The 16294-nt window shown below is 42.6% G+C and overlaps 1 protein-coding gene across 13 annotated transcripts in view; it reads right to left on the minus strand.

Annotated features, from left to right (window-relative positions):
• The window catches only part of CACNA1G (calcium voltage-gated channel subunit alpha1 G), a 319266-nt gene that overhangs the window by 137995 nt on the left and 164977 nt on the right, over nucleotides 1-16294 (minus strand). For all 13 annotated transcript variants that reach the window (XM_081899498.1, XM_081899492.1, XM_081899496.1 and 10 more), the window contains exon 4: nucleotides 2643-2740. In XM_081899498.1, the coding sequence (XP_081755624.1) occupies nucleotides 2643-2740 (98 nt within the window). The remainder of the gene's footprint in view (nucleotides 1-2642; nucleotides 2741-16294) is intronic.

Here is a 16294-nt window from a genome sequence, read left to right on the forward strand (position 1 = left end):
GTCAAGGTAACTGGCTAATTTGACAAGATGGGTCCTTTCTTTTGCACTACAAAGCTTTGCACTCATGCATAGTGTTAAAGAGAGGGGAAGGATTGAGACCCCAAATTTATCTAGATGCTCTGGTCAATTGGATACACTGGACTTCAGATGAAAATGAAATTTCCTCAGAATATTTAGATGCTGTTACTGTATTGATATCACTAGCACAAAGCATCTTGTTTTAAGTTTTATGGTTGTTGTTGTTGTTTTTTTTAAAAAATAATCTGGAAATTATTAGGAAGATATACAGATAAGAGAAGAGCAATTCATAATGTCCTAAATTATTTGACCAGTAACATGCTGTCAAGGAACCACAATCATCCTTTGGGAGTCCGAGAGAGAGAAACCAGGATGTACATACCATCGAAAGCCTGAAATCATTTTTCAGGATTAATTATGGGTAGGGATGGGGGATAAATTAAATTCAGTGTGCATTCTAAAGTGAATCTGTCTAATTCAAAATTTCCGGAAAAAATATGCAAACTGAAAACAGCTATTCTTCAAAAATTCTCACTTCTCTGAATTATGTTATGCAGCTCTCAAACAATATAAATTATACAAAATGCATATATTATTTTAGTACATTTATTTATTTATTTAACAATATTTATATAGTGCTTACATGATGAAAGGCCTCTAAGCAGTTCGCAAGGAGAAAGCATACATTAAAAAATGCACCTATTGGTGTATACAAAAATGCTTTATGTTAGGAAAAACTGCTTGCCAAAATGTGTACGTCAGGAGAATTGCACTCAAAGACTTGCATCTTTTTTTATTAAAGAAAACAATAACCTGAAATTAAGTTTGAGAAAAACAAGAAATTCAGGGGAAATGACACTGGCAGATTCAATCATCCCTGTTGATGGCGAGGGTCGGGCAGTCTCAGCTGCATACATGAGGCAGTCTTTCAAACATGGTCAGCTGGCTACACCTTAGTTTAATGTTTATACCTGCCCTTCACCTCTGCCAGAGCACCTTACAAATGTCAATATATGGCAACAGGGCAGGCATTCTGAAATGAAAACGTAAGGAAGTCCCCTGCTTGGGACCAGGATTGAAATCCCCACCATCTAGAGGGGAGAAAGTCCTGGCAAGAAGCACTGAAGAGTAATAGAGCAACAATCCAGGAAGAGAGGCTGAGATTTAAAAATAAAAATAAAAATGTGTGTGCAAAAATCCCCAATTCCCTAAAATCATTATTTCAGTTCATTCTTCTCTCCGCTTTTCTTCAGAGAGCCGAGAGGAAAGTGAGCTATGTAGCCCATCTTGTTATTTCTGGAAGGTCAAAGAAACCTTGTTTCATACTGACATACCCAGATAAAATGGATCATATGAAAAGCATTGGCTGGAGAAGGACAAAAAGCTGTCATAGCATTGCTGAAGATGTGGATCAGGGGCAAAGTAGGGTTGTGATTTTTTTGGGGGGGGGGGTCCTGTATTCACAGTCCCTGGATCCAGCAAGGATTCAAATTGCTGGAATAGCTAGTCAAGTTTCTCAGTAATGGTTCTCCAAGTATGGGATGTTAAAGTAACAAAGGAAGTGGCTCTGGGCCAAACAGCCAAACAGCAAGTGGGTACCTTCACCTCTTTGTTAGAAAGTCAAAGGTGGAGTTGGTGTGTGAGAGGTAGGAGATGGATTCAGGCTGAAGCCTACAAGGCAGAGCCATGCCTGGTTTTTGCTGGAACTCAAGGCTGTGGCAATGGAAGAAGCAAGACCTTCTTGGGGTATGGATGGTGTGAGGCCCTCCATCATAGGCTCAGGTTGCACATACATGTAAATAAACCATATGTTGACACCAGTGTTTCTGCTGTCCCTCATTAAAAAGGAAACCTGGGTAAGTGCCTGGAACCTGCTCGGAGGCGTGCAGTAATACAGCAAGGAGCCATAGGTTGAGCATACACTCCAGAACACTGAAATAAGTGGAATCCAGTATGGTCCAAGGACTTGTTATATTTGAAAGAAGAGTAATTCTCTTAAACTAAGCTATACCTGGCAGCCCTAGGAAGAGGAAGGAATTTGTTGGCTTCCAGATGTGGATGGACTCCAATTCCCATCGTATGCAGCCAACATGGGCAAAAGTCAGGGATGCTGGGATCTGGAGTCCAGCAACACCTGGAGGACTGCAGGTTCTCCTCCCCTATTTTACATCATCTTTCATACTAGTGCAAGCATGTACACAGAGAGAAGCATATACTGTTTCTAGTAGTCTACCCTCTCTTTCCCATCACACCTCCTTGATGCCTCCAAACTCATTTTTTAATTTTCCTATAAAGGGATTCACATGAGACCCTTTTCCAGAAGCACTGTTCAGCAAGGGAAACAAAATACCAAGTCCTTGCCAGTCTGTTTGATTAATTATTGACTCTTTTTTTGAGGAGATGGCTTAGATGGATGGGCAATTCATTAAAAAGAGCACATTGGTATCAGGCTCTACATAAGGGGAGTCACAATAGCAGTCAGCGTGGTCAAGAGATGTAGGTGAGAGCGTTAAATGGGATTTTGGAAGAGATGTAAAATGTCCCACTTATTTCCAGATTGTCAGAAATAATGAGCTAGTTTCAAGGGGGAGAGAAAAAATGGGGAGAAAGGAGATTTTACTTACTAGGAACTCTGTTAATGGCTCTCAACGGCCGGAGTACCCTGACGGTCCGAACAGCTGAGAAACTGACATTCTGCAAGTCCAGAGAGTATTCCAACATGCTGAAAAAAAGCAAGAAATAAAGGGAACAAATCAGAGTTCTGCAGGAAAATAGTTAGACGCATCCCAAATCAAACAATCGACACATGGTGCCAGGAGAAAAACTCCCTAGCAGGACTTCTGTCCATGACTGAAGGGTCCTGGAGGAATTAATTATGGGTTTAATTATCATATCAGAATAAAGTTCATGAGCAAAAACTGTTCTATAAAGTCTCCCATCCCTCTTATCGTCTGCATTTTTAATGCTCTTTTACAAAAAAAGTTTCTGAGGGCCGAAAGTTTCCCAAAGATTCTTTTACCATTGAGGAATGAGAGCATCCAGGGAGGAACTTTCCCAGTTAGCATAAAAATAATACGCTTTTGATTTGTTTTGTGGTTTCAAGACATGTCATCTGGTCAAAGGCCATTTGAGCAGGAGCAATGTCTCCGTTTATGGGATCGTCTTGGAGCAAGCTATATGTACCTATATGAATTATCTCACAGAATCAATTTCACACAATAAAAGACTTGTGGGAATCGCTCCAAGTGAGGCCTCATGTTGATGTAAGTATGTGGAAGCATTTTTTCACCAGTCAATTTACACCTCAGTTCTCTCACCTCTGAAAGTCCTCTGCCAAAACGTCTCATGGCTCAGATCATACATCATCTCTCCTCGGGTCTTTTCACTGGCTTCCCATCCCCTTCTGTATCTAGCACAAACTTCTCTATAAAACTATCCTCAGCCTGCCACCCCCTCCCTCAAACTGCCGGCCTCTCTTTTAGCTCTTGATTCTCATATGCCTCTATCTGTGATTTTGTCTCCTCCAACATTAACACGCTTGGCCAACTGAAAATCTCAGTCAAAATACCTAAATCTGAAAATCTCAGGCTCACTTGAACACCCCCCCACCCCACCCCATTCTTCCCTGCTGTATCCCATGGATGGAACTCACTTCCTGAATATGTGCAAATGCTCTCCCTTCAAAACTCTTCGCAAAACCCATCCATTCCATGTGGCCATGGCACACCCCTTCCATCTTAATTCCCAAATGTAACAAAGCTTTAAACTTCTCTCATATCCTTCTCTCTCTCTCTCTCTCTCTCTCTCTGGCTCAGATTCCAACTTCCTTGGGGACCAGGACCTCTTAATTTTGGCTATAAAACTCTGTACACTACACTGATGTTCGTGACTGGACTTAACTTACCTTTACCTTTTTATACCAGCTCTCAATGGGGACCAAACCAGCATGGCAAGAATTCTTTCTTTTTTTCCCTTTATTATTTCATAAAATGTATATGCCACTCTTGTAAAAACACAAAAACAAAAAAAACACCTCCAAGTGGTTTACAATAAGGATTAAGCAATAAAATCAGGAAAAAGTTACAACAGTACTTTAAAATATACAAAAAATAAAATACTAAAGCGGATTAAAATTACTTCGACTTTCTGAGCATCTTGGTAGGCTTGCCTAAATAAGAATGTTTTTAGCGAGTGTCGAATAGTACAGTGAAGGCGCCTGCTTCATCTCAGTGGGCAACTTGGGGCACTTTGTAGGTTTCCATGCCCACCACCCAAGTGTACACCACCCAAGTAAAAGTGCCATGTCCATATCCCCCCGCCAAATAAGATTTGCCCACACACAAAGCCTAATGTTGCTCTGTCCTTTTCTGTCCTGATACAGCTCTATGTTTTCCTATGTAATATCAATATTTCTTTAGGCCTGTGGGCTTTGCAATAAGTAAAGCTGTCAAAAAAATGTTGCCTGTGGAACACTGAAGAGCTCTGGATTGTTTTTTGGTAAAACACAGAAAGCGAGGTTTTTTAAAATTAAAAAAAGAAGTTAAAAGCTTTTTTTAGAATTTGTTCCAAAAACTACTTTAACAAGATACAAGTAAAGCCAGAGTTCTTCAGAACTCAGCAAGTTGAATTTGAGACAGACTCACATTGTAAGTTTGTTGTGAGGCTTGTAAAGCCACCTGAAGGACACAGGCAACCACCAGAAAGAAAAGTTTGTGTGGATTTGTAAAGAAATACAATGGTACCTTGGTTTATTAACTTAATCTGTTCCGGTAGTCTGTTCTTCAACCAAGGCGTGCTTTCCCATAGCAGCGGGGGGACTCAATTTACAAATGGAACACACTCAACAGGAGGCGGAACATGTTCTGCTTCCAAGGCAAAGTTCACAAACCAAAACACCTACTTCTGGGTTTGCAGTGTTTTTAATCCAAGTTGTAAACTAAGCGGTCCTTAAACCAAAGTACCACTGTAATGGAATGTGCACTCAGCTACCTAGTCATCATTTTAAGGTAAGAAAGCAACAAACCCCACCTTCCCCCACCCCACCCCACAAACAGACCATAGAGGAAAGTCAATCCCTTTTACGCCCCCTACAAAAAGCCCATGGAACTTATTTGTCTGCAAACTGTCAGGTTTAATCCACTCTAGAGGGACTCCTGTGCCACGACATTTCATCTACTTTGGTCAAAAGCTGGAAGAGGTTTTGCCGCTTAATGTTCCATACTATAGTGAAAATGGGGGGAAACAAAACAGAGTTGCTCAAGAGCTGAAGTACAGATCAAAGCAGAGAGTGCACCGAGCAACACAGAAAGAGACTGGCTTTTTTCAAAGTGCAGATGATATTATTATTATTAATTATTATTATTATTATTATTATTATTATTATTATTATTATTATTATACACCAAAAGGCAAATCTCAGGGCCTGTGAGAGAAGTCTGAGCCTTCTTGCAGCCTTATAACCATCAACACGCTTCTCCAGGCATCCTCTTCCCAGCCATGGAAAGGCAGGAGAACTGTGGAGAAAGAATGCATAAAACTCTAAGAATGGCTCGCAGTCCTTTCCGGCAGAGAGAAGTGGCACACTGGCTTGCAAACAGAAATAAAGCAGCCTCTTGGATGCGCTTTCCCCTAATATCCTATCCATTCAGCTCAGCATCTTTCTGTTTAGTTTAGTTTTTCTTATCTTCCCCTAGCAACAAGCATTCCAAGACTATAATGTGAAGTAAGATTCAGCTGAGGAAACGAATGCTGGTTTGTTTTTCTTCTGGATGGCAGTTTTGCTAGAGATTCTGATAAGGAAAGCAGTTTTGATAAACAAGTTCATTTCTCAGGTGAGCCTGTCTGGGAACTTGTAGCAAAATAAGGAAACACTTGCTGCAAATTCTGGATTCATTTTTCTTACATAGAGGTACAGAAAATGTCATTTATGAGCCAACTCTGAACCATTCACCTGTGTAGAACTACTTCGAAGAGAGACTACTCTGAACATGCAGAATTTAGGAATACAGGGCAGAATTCAGTGTAGCAGGGCAAGCATGTGGAAAGAAAAGACTCAAAAGACAGAGGGGGTGGACGGACTTGGGAATAAAGAGAATACCAGTCTACTAAAACCAAGAGATCTGAAAACATTTAAACTGCATACAAAGCCAAATCAGAGCAGTTCATTTTGTGCTGACGGGAAGTTTATGAGCAAGTTGTGAATATGCATAACCGCTGCAAGGGAAAAAATGTGAAAAGAAGGTGAGAGCTTGGAGGAGCATCAGATGTTCACAATGTGGGAACCCCTATAAGAGAATGATCCTGCAGATGTCCCTGTCAGGAGGAGAAGTGCCCACATATGCATATGGTGGATTGAAAGTCACCCAGCTGAAGCAGGGGTGGGCAAGATGCAGTTATTTTACTGGAGGTTAGAATGGGATTGAAATCTCTCTACCCCCGCCTAACCAATTCTAATTTATCACAGCATCTGAGAAGTGTAGTTTAACAGTCTTGAATTGCATTTTGCACATCAAGAAGGCATATCTACAGCACAGGTACCTGAGCAAGGGAGTCAAGAGCTGTGTGCACATCCCCTCTCAAAATATTCCATTCGCAGACAGGGGAATTCTGTCTGTCCATTTCACCAAATTTCTTCAGGGGCAAGGAATTTTTCCAGCAGTTTTTTGGTGTCAGGGACTGGCAGGGTTCTGAAGAGTGTGTGGCAAAGGCTGGGCAGGGGGCAAGGGGCAGAGGCCAACTCAAGAGAGAGAACCAGCTAATTATGGGGTTTTGTGCCACTCATGAGGCTAGAGCCAAGGCTGGAGGAAGAGCCTGAGCAGTCGACAGCAGGAGAGGAGGTGCAGGATGTGGAGGAAGAGGCTGTTCAGGTGAGGTGCAGGGCAGTTGAATCCTCATTGTCCCCTGGAACCAGGAGGGGCTTGAATAGGCAAGCGCAGAGGCGACTTCCGTATTGGAGAAGTCACCGGTCACTTTTGCACACTCCATCCGAAAAGAATATTTAAGCTGGGAGGGGGGCATGGTCCCACTGTTGTTTCAGCTGTTCAGCCAGGGCACAAGCCTGGACAAGTTAATGCCAGCTATGTAGTTGCTAAAAGTCTATGTGCATGTGTATTTGGTGCATCTTAGAAGCTACTGTGAAGCATGCTTTTGTTAATGAAGAATTAAACTACCGTCTGTTTGTCCTCCTTGCCTGAGTGCGAGCAGGACACCTAGGGGATGGAGTTCACCATTTGCAGGGGCACCTGAACAGGGTCCCCCCCCCCCACTTTCCCCGGAAGGCTTTATTTATTTCTGCTGCTTAAAGTAGCAAGAGCAGCATCTGTGTTGGCAACCTAGCCACCGTTTTGAATCCTCCACAATGCCATAGTCCTAGCATTGCTCCAGAGCAGGCATAGGCAAACTCCAGCCCTCCAGATGTTTGGGACTACAATTCCCATCATCCCTAGCTAACAGGACCAGTGGTCAGGGATGATGGGAATTGTAGTCCCAAACATCTGGAGGGCCGGAGTTTGCCTATGCCTGCTCCAGAACATGGGGGACTGAGCGGGTGAGGAATGGCAGCTGCCACAAAAGAATGGTGTAGAACATTTTCAGAAAATTCTGCAAGGTTGCTTTCTTTTTCTATAGGGTAAGGGTGAGATAAAGAAAAATATCTGAAATGTTCTCATTAAAAACATGTCTTCTGGGGAATTTTGGGCCAACCCTAAGGGGGCTTCTAAGAGAAAATTAGTACCTTCACCAAACTACAGTTCCCAGGATTGTGCTTGGGAAAGTTAGGAGAGTTCAACTTTATCAAGCCTATACTAATTTTTAGGAACCACACAAGCACGACATTGACTGATTTGGAAGTGGCAGAGGATGCATGAAATGATATGTTTACTTGCTCCATGTGAAACAGCCACAAGATGGCTCCCTGAGCTGAAGACAGTTCCAGGCTGGTTACAGATGATAATATGAGGGTGGGGGGGGGGGACTGAGCTAGAATCTGAACTTGGTACAGACTTGTTTGTTTCTTTGTAGGACATTTCAATGAACCTATAATGGGCCCTCCATTATTCTAGAAAGAAGACAGGTAGTTGCTGGATCTAGTTAGATTCTGATTGGGAGAGAAGCAGCAGTCTTCATAGCCCATCATGGGCATGGTTCTCCATGGGGATTTCCAACATGCAAATTAGAAATATCGCACAAGGAACCTCAGGGACCTTCTCTAGAGCAAAGCACACCCAATGTCAGCACATCCAACCCACTTCATTTCCTGAGGATGTGAAATTATATACAAGAAATGACTGGGCTGCATTTTAGTCTTCTTGAGAGAAAGCTCTGCCATATATTCTTTAAAGTACACCATAAGTTCATCCAGGTTGGATGTCATGGATCCTTATTATCTACAAAGTGGAGCAATCAGAACCGAGAGAGAGCATTAAGCAATCAGGGGACAGAAAGAAAATGACGTCTAGGTAGCTTACATTGTATCTCTGGAAAAGCAGAGAGAAATTTGAAGGCTTTGTCACCTGCAACTATCACTCAGCCAATGTCCATTATATGCTGCTCACTATCTTAATCGGGAGGGCAATGAATCTGACACTCCCAGCTCAAAACAGGGAACACAAGTACGTGCAAAGCCAGGGATCTTGGCAAATGTGGCTTTGAAAATAGTGACATCCATTGCTGCTCTAGACTTGGGTCGGGGTATATGCTCTAACACAGAAGGACTGCCATGCTAACTACTAAGATTAGCTACCAGCGTTAATCTTCTAACTCCAGCTCCTAACATGGCAACATTATGGTACAAACTATATATAGGTAACCTGATGGGGCTTCAAAATGCTTGCTTATAGATTTTGCAGATTTCTTCTCCTGCCCAAATACTTTGTGATTTCAGAAAAGTCTAATGATAACAAAGGGTGTTTCAAGGTCCAACTCCCAATCTAAGTATCCCACTTCTCCTGGTTGCATTAGCCTCGCTGACTTAGGTCATGTAACACAGTCCAAAAACACCTGAATAACGCTCAGGAATAATTAAAATCTAGAAACTGAGGCATGCTGCCAATTTGAATCATTATCACAAGTAGTTAATGGTAACAGTTCATATATCTTGCAAAGCACTCGGCTATCAGAATTTGATGGATTGGACATAAGCATTGACAGGCCTGCAGCCAACAAATGGGGTTGGGGACCAGTTCCTCTGAGGATGCAATCCTATGTGCATTTACCTGAGAGTAAGTACCACTGAGAGACGCAGGTGGCGCTGTGGGTTAAACCGCAGAGCCTAGGGCTTGCTGATCAGAAGGTTGCCGGTTCAAATCCCCGCAACGGGGTGAGCTCCCGTTGCTCAGTCCCTGCTCCTGCCAATCTAGCAGTTCAAAAGCACGAAGTACAAGTAGATAAATAGGTACCGCTCTGGCGGGAAGGTCAATGGCGTTTCTGTGCGCTGCTCTGGTTCACCAGAAGCAGCTTAGTCATGCTGGCCACATGACCCAGAAGCTGTACGCTGGCTCCCATGGCCAGTAAAGCGAGATGAGTGCCGCAACCCCAGAGTCATCCACGACTGGACCTTACAGTTAAGCACCACTGAACATAATGGGGTTTGCTTCCAAGTAAACACTGACTGAACTTTAAGTTGGTATGGCGCCCCTCCTAGAAATAACATGCATTCCAGATTCACATGTTGATTTTTTTTTGCAGCTGTGGCCCTCTAGCTGCTGTTTGACTCCAAGTCCCATCGGTCCCAGCCAGTATGGCCAATGGCTATGGGCGATGGAAGCTGTAGTCCAGCAACATTTGTTGGGTCAAAGGTTCCACACCCTGTTCTAGTGCAAGCTGTCTTGAGATGCATGGAAATATGTGCATCTGAGGATATATATTTTTGGAATGATTTGCTACATTGAGAAAATGTTTCACAAATATTTACTTTTTAAAAAATTAAAAGCTTTGGATACTGCATTTTAAACCTAATTCCGAAGACAAGGACTATTCCGTCATCGTCTCCTGCGGCATGTCCCAGATCTTCGACTGGATATTAGCCAAAATGGATCTGGAAATGTGCTGCTATTCTGCAGCAAAACTTCCAGTGCTAAAAACAAGGTGGGGGTGCACGGTGAAAATCTAAGGAAACCAGTCTCTATCCTATTGCTCTGATCCTTACATTTGCTGAAACAACAAGAACTGACCCATATTAGAAAGGGAACTCCTAACTCGGTATTGATACATTCACTCGTATACTGTACATTATATACATAGAAAAACTAATGAATAGACTGAACAGCAGCAACTCATCTGTCACAATTAGCTGCTCCATACTAATAATGAGAAAAGACAAAGGGAACATAAAGGTGATGAAATTACATTTGGGCTCATGGTAACCTGGGAAAGTGAGTTACAGTGGGTATTTGTCACCTCACTGTTTCAAGGTGGCTGGTTTATGTCTATCGTCGCTTTAGTTTGATGGCTGTTTTAAGAAACATTATTATTGTGGGAGGTTTAATATGTCAACATTTTGGTTTCAATATTCTGACAAGGATTGAGGTCTGTGTACGTGTTTTCAATAATGCCTGGTGTTCTTATTTGTTACTCCCTTGAGCACCATCTGAGAATTAGGTGGGATATACCTTTCTTCCCCGCCCCCATCTTGGAGGACAAGGTGGCGTTACATGGGGGGGGGGTGTCCCCAAAGTGGCTAAGCCTCAACAAGATGGCTGCATCATGATGTGCCCTGTCCTCAGACCATGCTCTAGTAAATAGTTTGCATCCCATAGATTTGGAAACTAAGACTGAATACACTTCTGTTTACTCTACATCCAGTGTGTTCCCACTGCTGGCTGGGGAAGGGGTGCACATATGATGTTAGTCATAATACATATGGTATGTATCCTGCTGTTTCTTACGAAATATCGTGTTTTTATGAACTTTTCTCTGAACCAGTTTTGATCCAAATTGAGAAAAAGAACATCCTAGCTACCTTTTAAGCTAGTAATGGGTACACAGCCTAAGTACCATACTGAGAAATCTAGTTGCTAATTATACAATTTCAAGATAATTTGCTTCATTTTGGTAATGCAGCTTCATTTAGGTATTAGGAAGGCACTGGCCCAGCGCCCAGACACCTAACCATTATATGAATTGAGAACCAGCTCTAGCAAACACCCAGCACTGCCCTGAATTGGCCTAATTTCAGGGGAAGGTTGGTAGTGGTAGTGAGCAAGCAGTTGAGCCTGCCCAACTGTACTGATATTTCCATAGTTAAACTTCTGATAAGGGACCCCAAATTCCCTGGAATCCAGTTCTGGGGTTGGGGAGAAACCACACTGCTCTATGATATCAATTCAGTACATCATCTGGAACCTCTTACACGGTCAGGTTCTGTAGCGTCACTAATTCTCCTGCCCTTTGGGGTTTTTGTGTTTAAAGGAAAGCATAATGGCGCTTTAAGAAGTCACAACTCGAATTGCAAAGAGGCAAAAAAATAAGAATACATCATATATTCACCAACTATAAGAAGCACTTTAGTTTCTGCATATTTTGGGGGTGAAAGAATTTGCCCTCAGTGCTTGAGGAATTCACACTTTTAGATGCTGCACTTATATTATTCTTTGGGTGGCAAAGGTCTGCCTCCCAGCTTCTGTCAACCTTTAACTACTCTTTCAATATCCATTTCCCAGAATTCCCTTTGAAATAATGGCCCATGATTATGTGATTCATCAAAACTTCTCATTTCTATGAGGAGCTCTGTTCTAGCCAAAGCTGTATTTTAAAAAGAATGAGATCTGATAATATGGCAGCATTCTCTCTCTAATCTCCAATGAGCTTAGCTATAATTAGTGGGGAGTGTGGCAAATACTATATCCTCTATGAGTAGTGCTAATAGTTGTATTATATTGTCACAAAGAAACCATTTCTTCTCCTGGAGTTCAGTCTGGACAACCTAATATAATTTTCAGAGGGGCCCAGCTGCATGTAGAACCCCCTAGATCAGGCACCCCCAAACTCGGCCCTCCAGCTGTTTTGGGACTACAACTCCCATCATCCCTAGCTAACAGGACCAGTGGTCAGGGATGATGGGAATTGTAGTCCCAAAACAGCTAGAGGGCTGAGTTTGGGGATGCCTGCCCTAGATAATGAATGCCACAAACTCAGTTTGAATCTTTGGACACTACCGCCTCACGCCTTTGTACACAGACTCTGCTAAGCAGTAGGACTTAAAACAAAAAAAAACCTATGCCAATTTAAAACATAGCTCTTCAACATGCCCCATGTTGAATTCAGCCCCTAATTGCACATATTCAGCTCAGGGATTCTGGACCTACATCAATGCCTGCAAGAGGGGGTTCTGAACTGAAGATTAAGCTATCTTTTGGAACAGAACTGAGGATGGTGTCCAACTAAATTGTTCCATAAGTAAAACTTCCTCTCCCTTCTCCCCTTAAATCTGTTCTAGGGAAAATTACATGAAAAGGACAACAAAGACTTTAAGAGAATGGGAACCATTTACAACATATCTGAAGAGGCAACATATAGAAATGGACTCATTTGCAGGGTTTGAGTAAACAATCACAACTGTATACAACAAAAAATAAGACTATATGTATTGAGAAAATTTTGGGGAAACAATACGCAGGGTGAACAATATGGAAATAAAACAAAACGGGAGTATGAGGGAAGTCCAGGGGGAGGAGGGTTGAAATATGAAAAATTGTTGAAGATATATTGTTAGAAGAAGTATACATGGAAAATAAATAAAAATTATTTTTTTTAAAAAAAAATCTGTTCTAGGGTTTCCCCCCAATCCTGCAGAACAGATTTGGCAAGGCTGGGGGCACGCATGGGGAGAGCAGGGGAGGAACTTTCATTGCGCAAGTGTAAATCCTTGTGCCGACCAAATGAACTAGTTGGATGCTGCCTTTAATTATGGACTTGAAAGGCATATGAGAAACAGAGGGAAGATGGCCCCAATCTCAAACTGGGATTACACATGCCAAAGGCAGCTGCTATAAAAGTGCATATGGGTAGGTAGGTGGGAACAACATAATGTGCTGCACTGCACTCTGTGAAAAAAACACACACGCACACACACTTGTTGTTAGCCGCTCTGAGCCCAGCTTCAGCTGGGGAGGGAAGGATATAAATAAATTATTATTATTATTATTATTGAAACCTTTCCCACTTTTGCAGTAATAAACAAAATATTTTCCACGGGTGATACCCAATGCTAGTCATTGGGTATCACTATCTTATTCCACTTCCAACAGCTGTGCTCTCTTAGTAACCTCACTTGTGTATTGAAATAATAGTGTCCAACAGTAGCAGGAAGTAGCATTACCCAAACCAGAACCACAAACTGGATGTGGATAAAGGTAAAGGGGGGGGGGCGGCTTTTGTGAAACTTTTTGCCCGTATTCCACATCAATGTGCTTTTCTTTCAAGCACAAAGCTTTACTGTGTAAGCAGGGAAAGGGAACCTGTGGTCTTTCCAGATGCTGTTGGACTCTAATGCCCATCAATCACAGCCAGAGCAGTCAATGAGCAAGGGATGATGGGACCTGTAGTTCAACAACATTGGGACGGTCACAGGTTCTACAATACTGCTGTCTAGGTTGATGTGAAAAGTTATCAGGCAGAACTTTGGAAGAAAGCAGGATTGCCATGCCGTGAACGGACTTTTCGATCAGGAAGCTGCCCTGCCTGGAACATTTCCTCAAATGTGAGGCTCAAGTCTCTTACACTTATATGCATGTGAACATACAATAATTCTTATTACTGTATGAAAGAGAAAGACAGGATAGAGAAGCATTTGTATTGCAAATGGACATTCTGGCCCAAGCTGGTTTCCTATTCATCTTTCAAGCTGAAATGAAGCAAGAACTGCTTAAAGCCTCATGTGTGAAATGTTCTTAGATTCAAATCCTGCTGCATACAGACAGAAACTCTGCCAGGCCTGGATCAGCTACTACAGCTTGGATAATTTTTTTTAGCTTGCACAAACATTTTCTCCTCATAAGCCTTGGCCTGACAGTCATTAAGGGCTGATGTTACATCCTTAGTTACCTCTGGCAACATGTCAGGTCCTGTGCTTCTCAAATGTAGCTGCCTTATCTGCAGATGGAAGTGGGAGATATCCTTTGTGGAGATGTTGCATGGGAAGGAATTTAAAACCTATCAGGAGAAACCCCACTCACAACAGATATAACAAAGATGTTATTTTAAAGCAGTCTAGTACTGGGTCACCCCATTAGATTTCCCTGCCTGCTGGCTCAGAGGTGGAGGAATCTGAAGCAGAAAAATATGCAACATTCTGAACACCTTACAAGTACCTTACTAGAATGGAGAAAGGTGTGCTATTTTAGTTAACAAAGTAAAAAGGAAGAGGCCTGCGTCCTCCTCAGCAGTGAAACAAAGGAGAAAGTCAATGAGCTTGGGGAGTGGGAGAGGGGGAAATGATATTTCATTTCACATTTAAACTATGGATCTTTTGTCAGCTAGATTGCTTTTGACAGGGGCCAGATGGGAACAGTTCAGACACTCAAAGAGAAGGAAAATCTTAAAGCAAGAGACAAAGCTGATCAAGCAGAAGTCAATGGCAAAGCTGTAATATGTCTGGACCAAAAGTCTTATGCCCATATGCCTGCAGAGCTGTGTGAAGACCTGGCCCAGAAATGGCACTGGGGTTGTGTCACTGTCTGAATAAAGGAAATTGTGTGTGTGTGTGTGTGTGTGTGTGTGTGTGTGTATATATATGCAGGTTTTGGTGTCCTCGGGTGTCTTCCCGTGTAAAAGTTGGGGTGTCTAGGCGACGTTTCGACGAGGTCTCACTCGTCATCTTCAGGCTGGTGCTTTCGGCTTCTTGTTACTGGAACAGAGCAGGATCTCAGTGTTTGAGTTCCTATAAATACTGTTGAGGGGGTGTGGTGTATAGCCTCCAATGTTCTGGGCAGAGAGGAAGTTCCCAGGCTAGTGTGCCTTTTCTTCTTTTGTTCCTTAATTACTTGAGGGATATCTTGAGTGATTTCTTGAGTGATATCCTGAGTACCACTTAGGTGGGTCATTAGGTGTGGATTAGTTGCTAAAGTCTTTGTGTCTTGACCTCTTGAACTTTGTGAAGAGTTTTTCTGAGAAGATGGCTGTACTGCACTTAGTTGTGCTCTGGCTTGGCTTCGTGTATAGGGGCGAGCTGTGGTTTTGTGGCCTGTGTCAGCCAGATCTGTGTAGGGATTGCAGGGGGGTGCAGCATCCGGAGGTGCCACCATGGTTTGGCTACTGGATGGTGTCTGTAATTTATCTGTGGAGAGGGTCTGGGTTTGGGTCTGGTGTGGTTGATTGGTGATGGCGTTCTGTGTGCCTCTGGATCTGGTGTCAGTTTTTGTGGGGAGGGCTAATTTCCAGATGTCTGGCAAGCGGGATGTGTCGTCACGCTTGTTCATGTTGTGAGGGTGTTTCTCTATCTCGATGGCTTCCATGATTATTCTCTTGTGGTGATGTTCCATGTTAAAGAGCAATTTGGAATCTGCAAAATTAATTTCGTGTCCTGTTTCTTTCATGTGTTGGAAAAGAGAGGAAGTTTTTTCTTCTTTTTTGACGGCATTCTTGTGTTCTGCGATACGTGCATTTATTCGTCTGTTTGTTTGTCCAATGTACGTGGCTGGGCAGACTTTGCAGGGTATTTCATAGACCCCTTGGTTTTCCAACTGGATTTTATCCTTGGGGTTTCTGAGGATATTGGCTATTTTTTGGTTGGTGCAAAAGGCTGTTTTGATATTGTGTTTATGGAGGATTTTGCTAATTTTATCTGTAGTGCCCTTGATATAAGGAAGGAGGGCCATGCCATTGTTTTCTTCTGTGTCTTGGTTTTTGGGGGGTGTTTCTTTTTGGATTAGCTTCGTAACCCTGTTTTGCTGGTATCCATTGGCAATTAACACATTTGAGAGATTCTGTAACTCAGTTGTCAAGTGGTCTTTGTCAGCCAGGCGTTTGGTTCTGGAGATGAGAGTCTTCACCTCTACAAAATCTCGCTAAATTTCTCGCCAAGCAACTTCAGCCCTATGCAGAATCCATCTCTTCACACGTTCCACGCCATTCAAAACAAATACAATCCCCCCGAATACATCTTGGACCTGACCAACCACTGCCTAACCAACACGTACTTCATCCACAATGGACAAAGATACAAACAGATAGAAGGAGCACCTATGGGATCACCCCTCTCACCGGTCATCGCAAACCTGTACATGGAACACTTTGAAACCAATGCTTTAGACAAGTCAGAACACAAACCCAAACTTTGGCT

Source organism: Podarcis melisellensis (genome assembly GCF_964234715.1).
Source record: "Podarcis melisellensis genome assembly, chromosome: 2".
NCBI lineage: Eukaryota > Metazoa > Chordata > Lepidosauria > Squamata > Lacertidae > Podarcis > Podarcis melisellensis.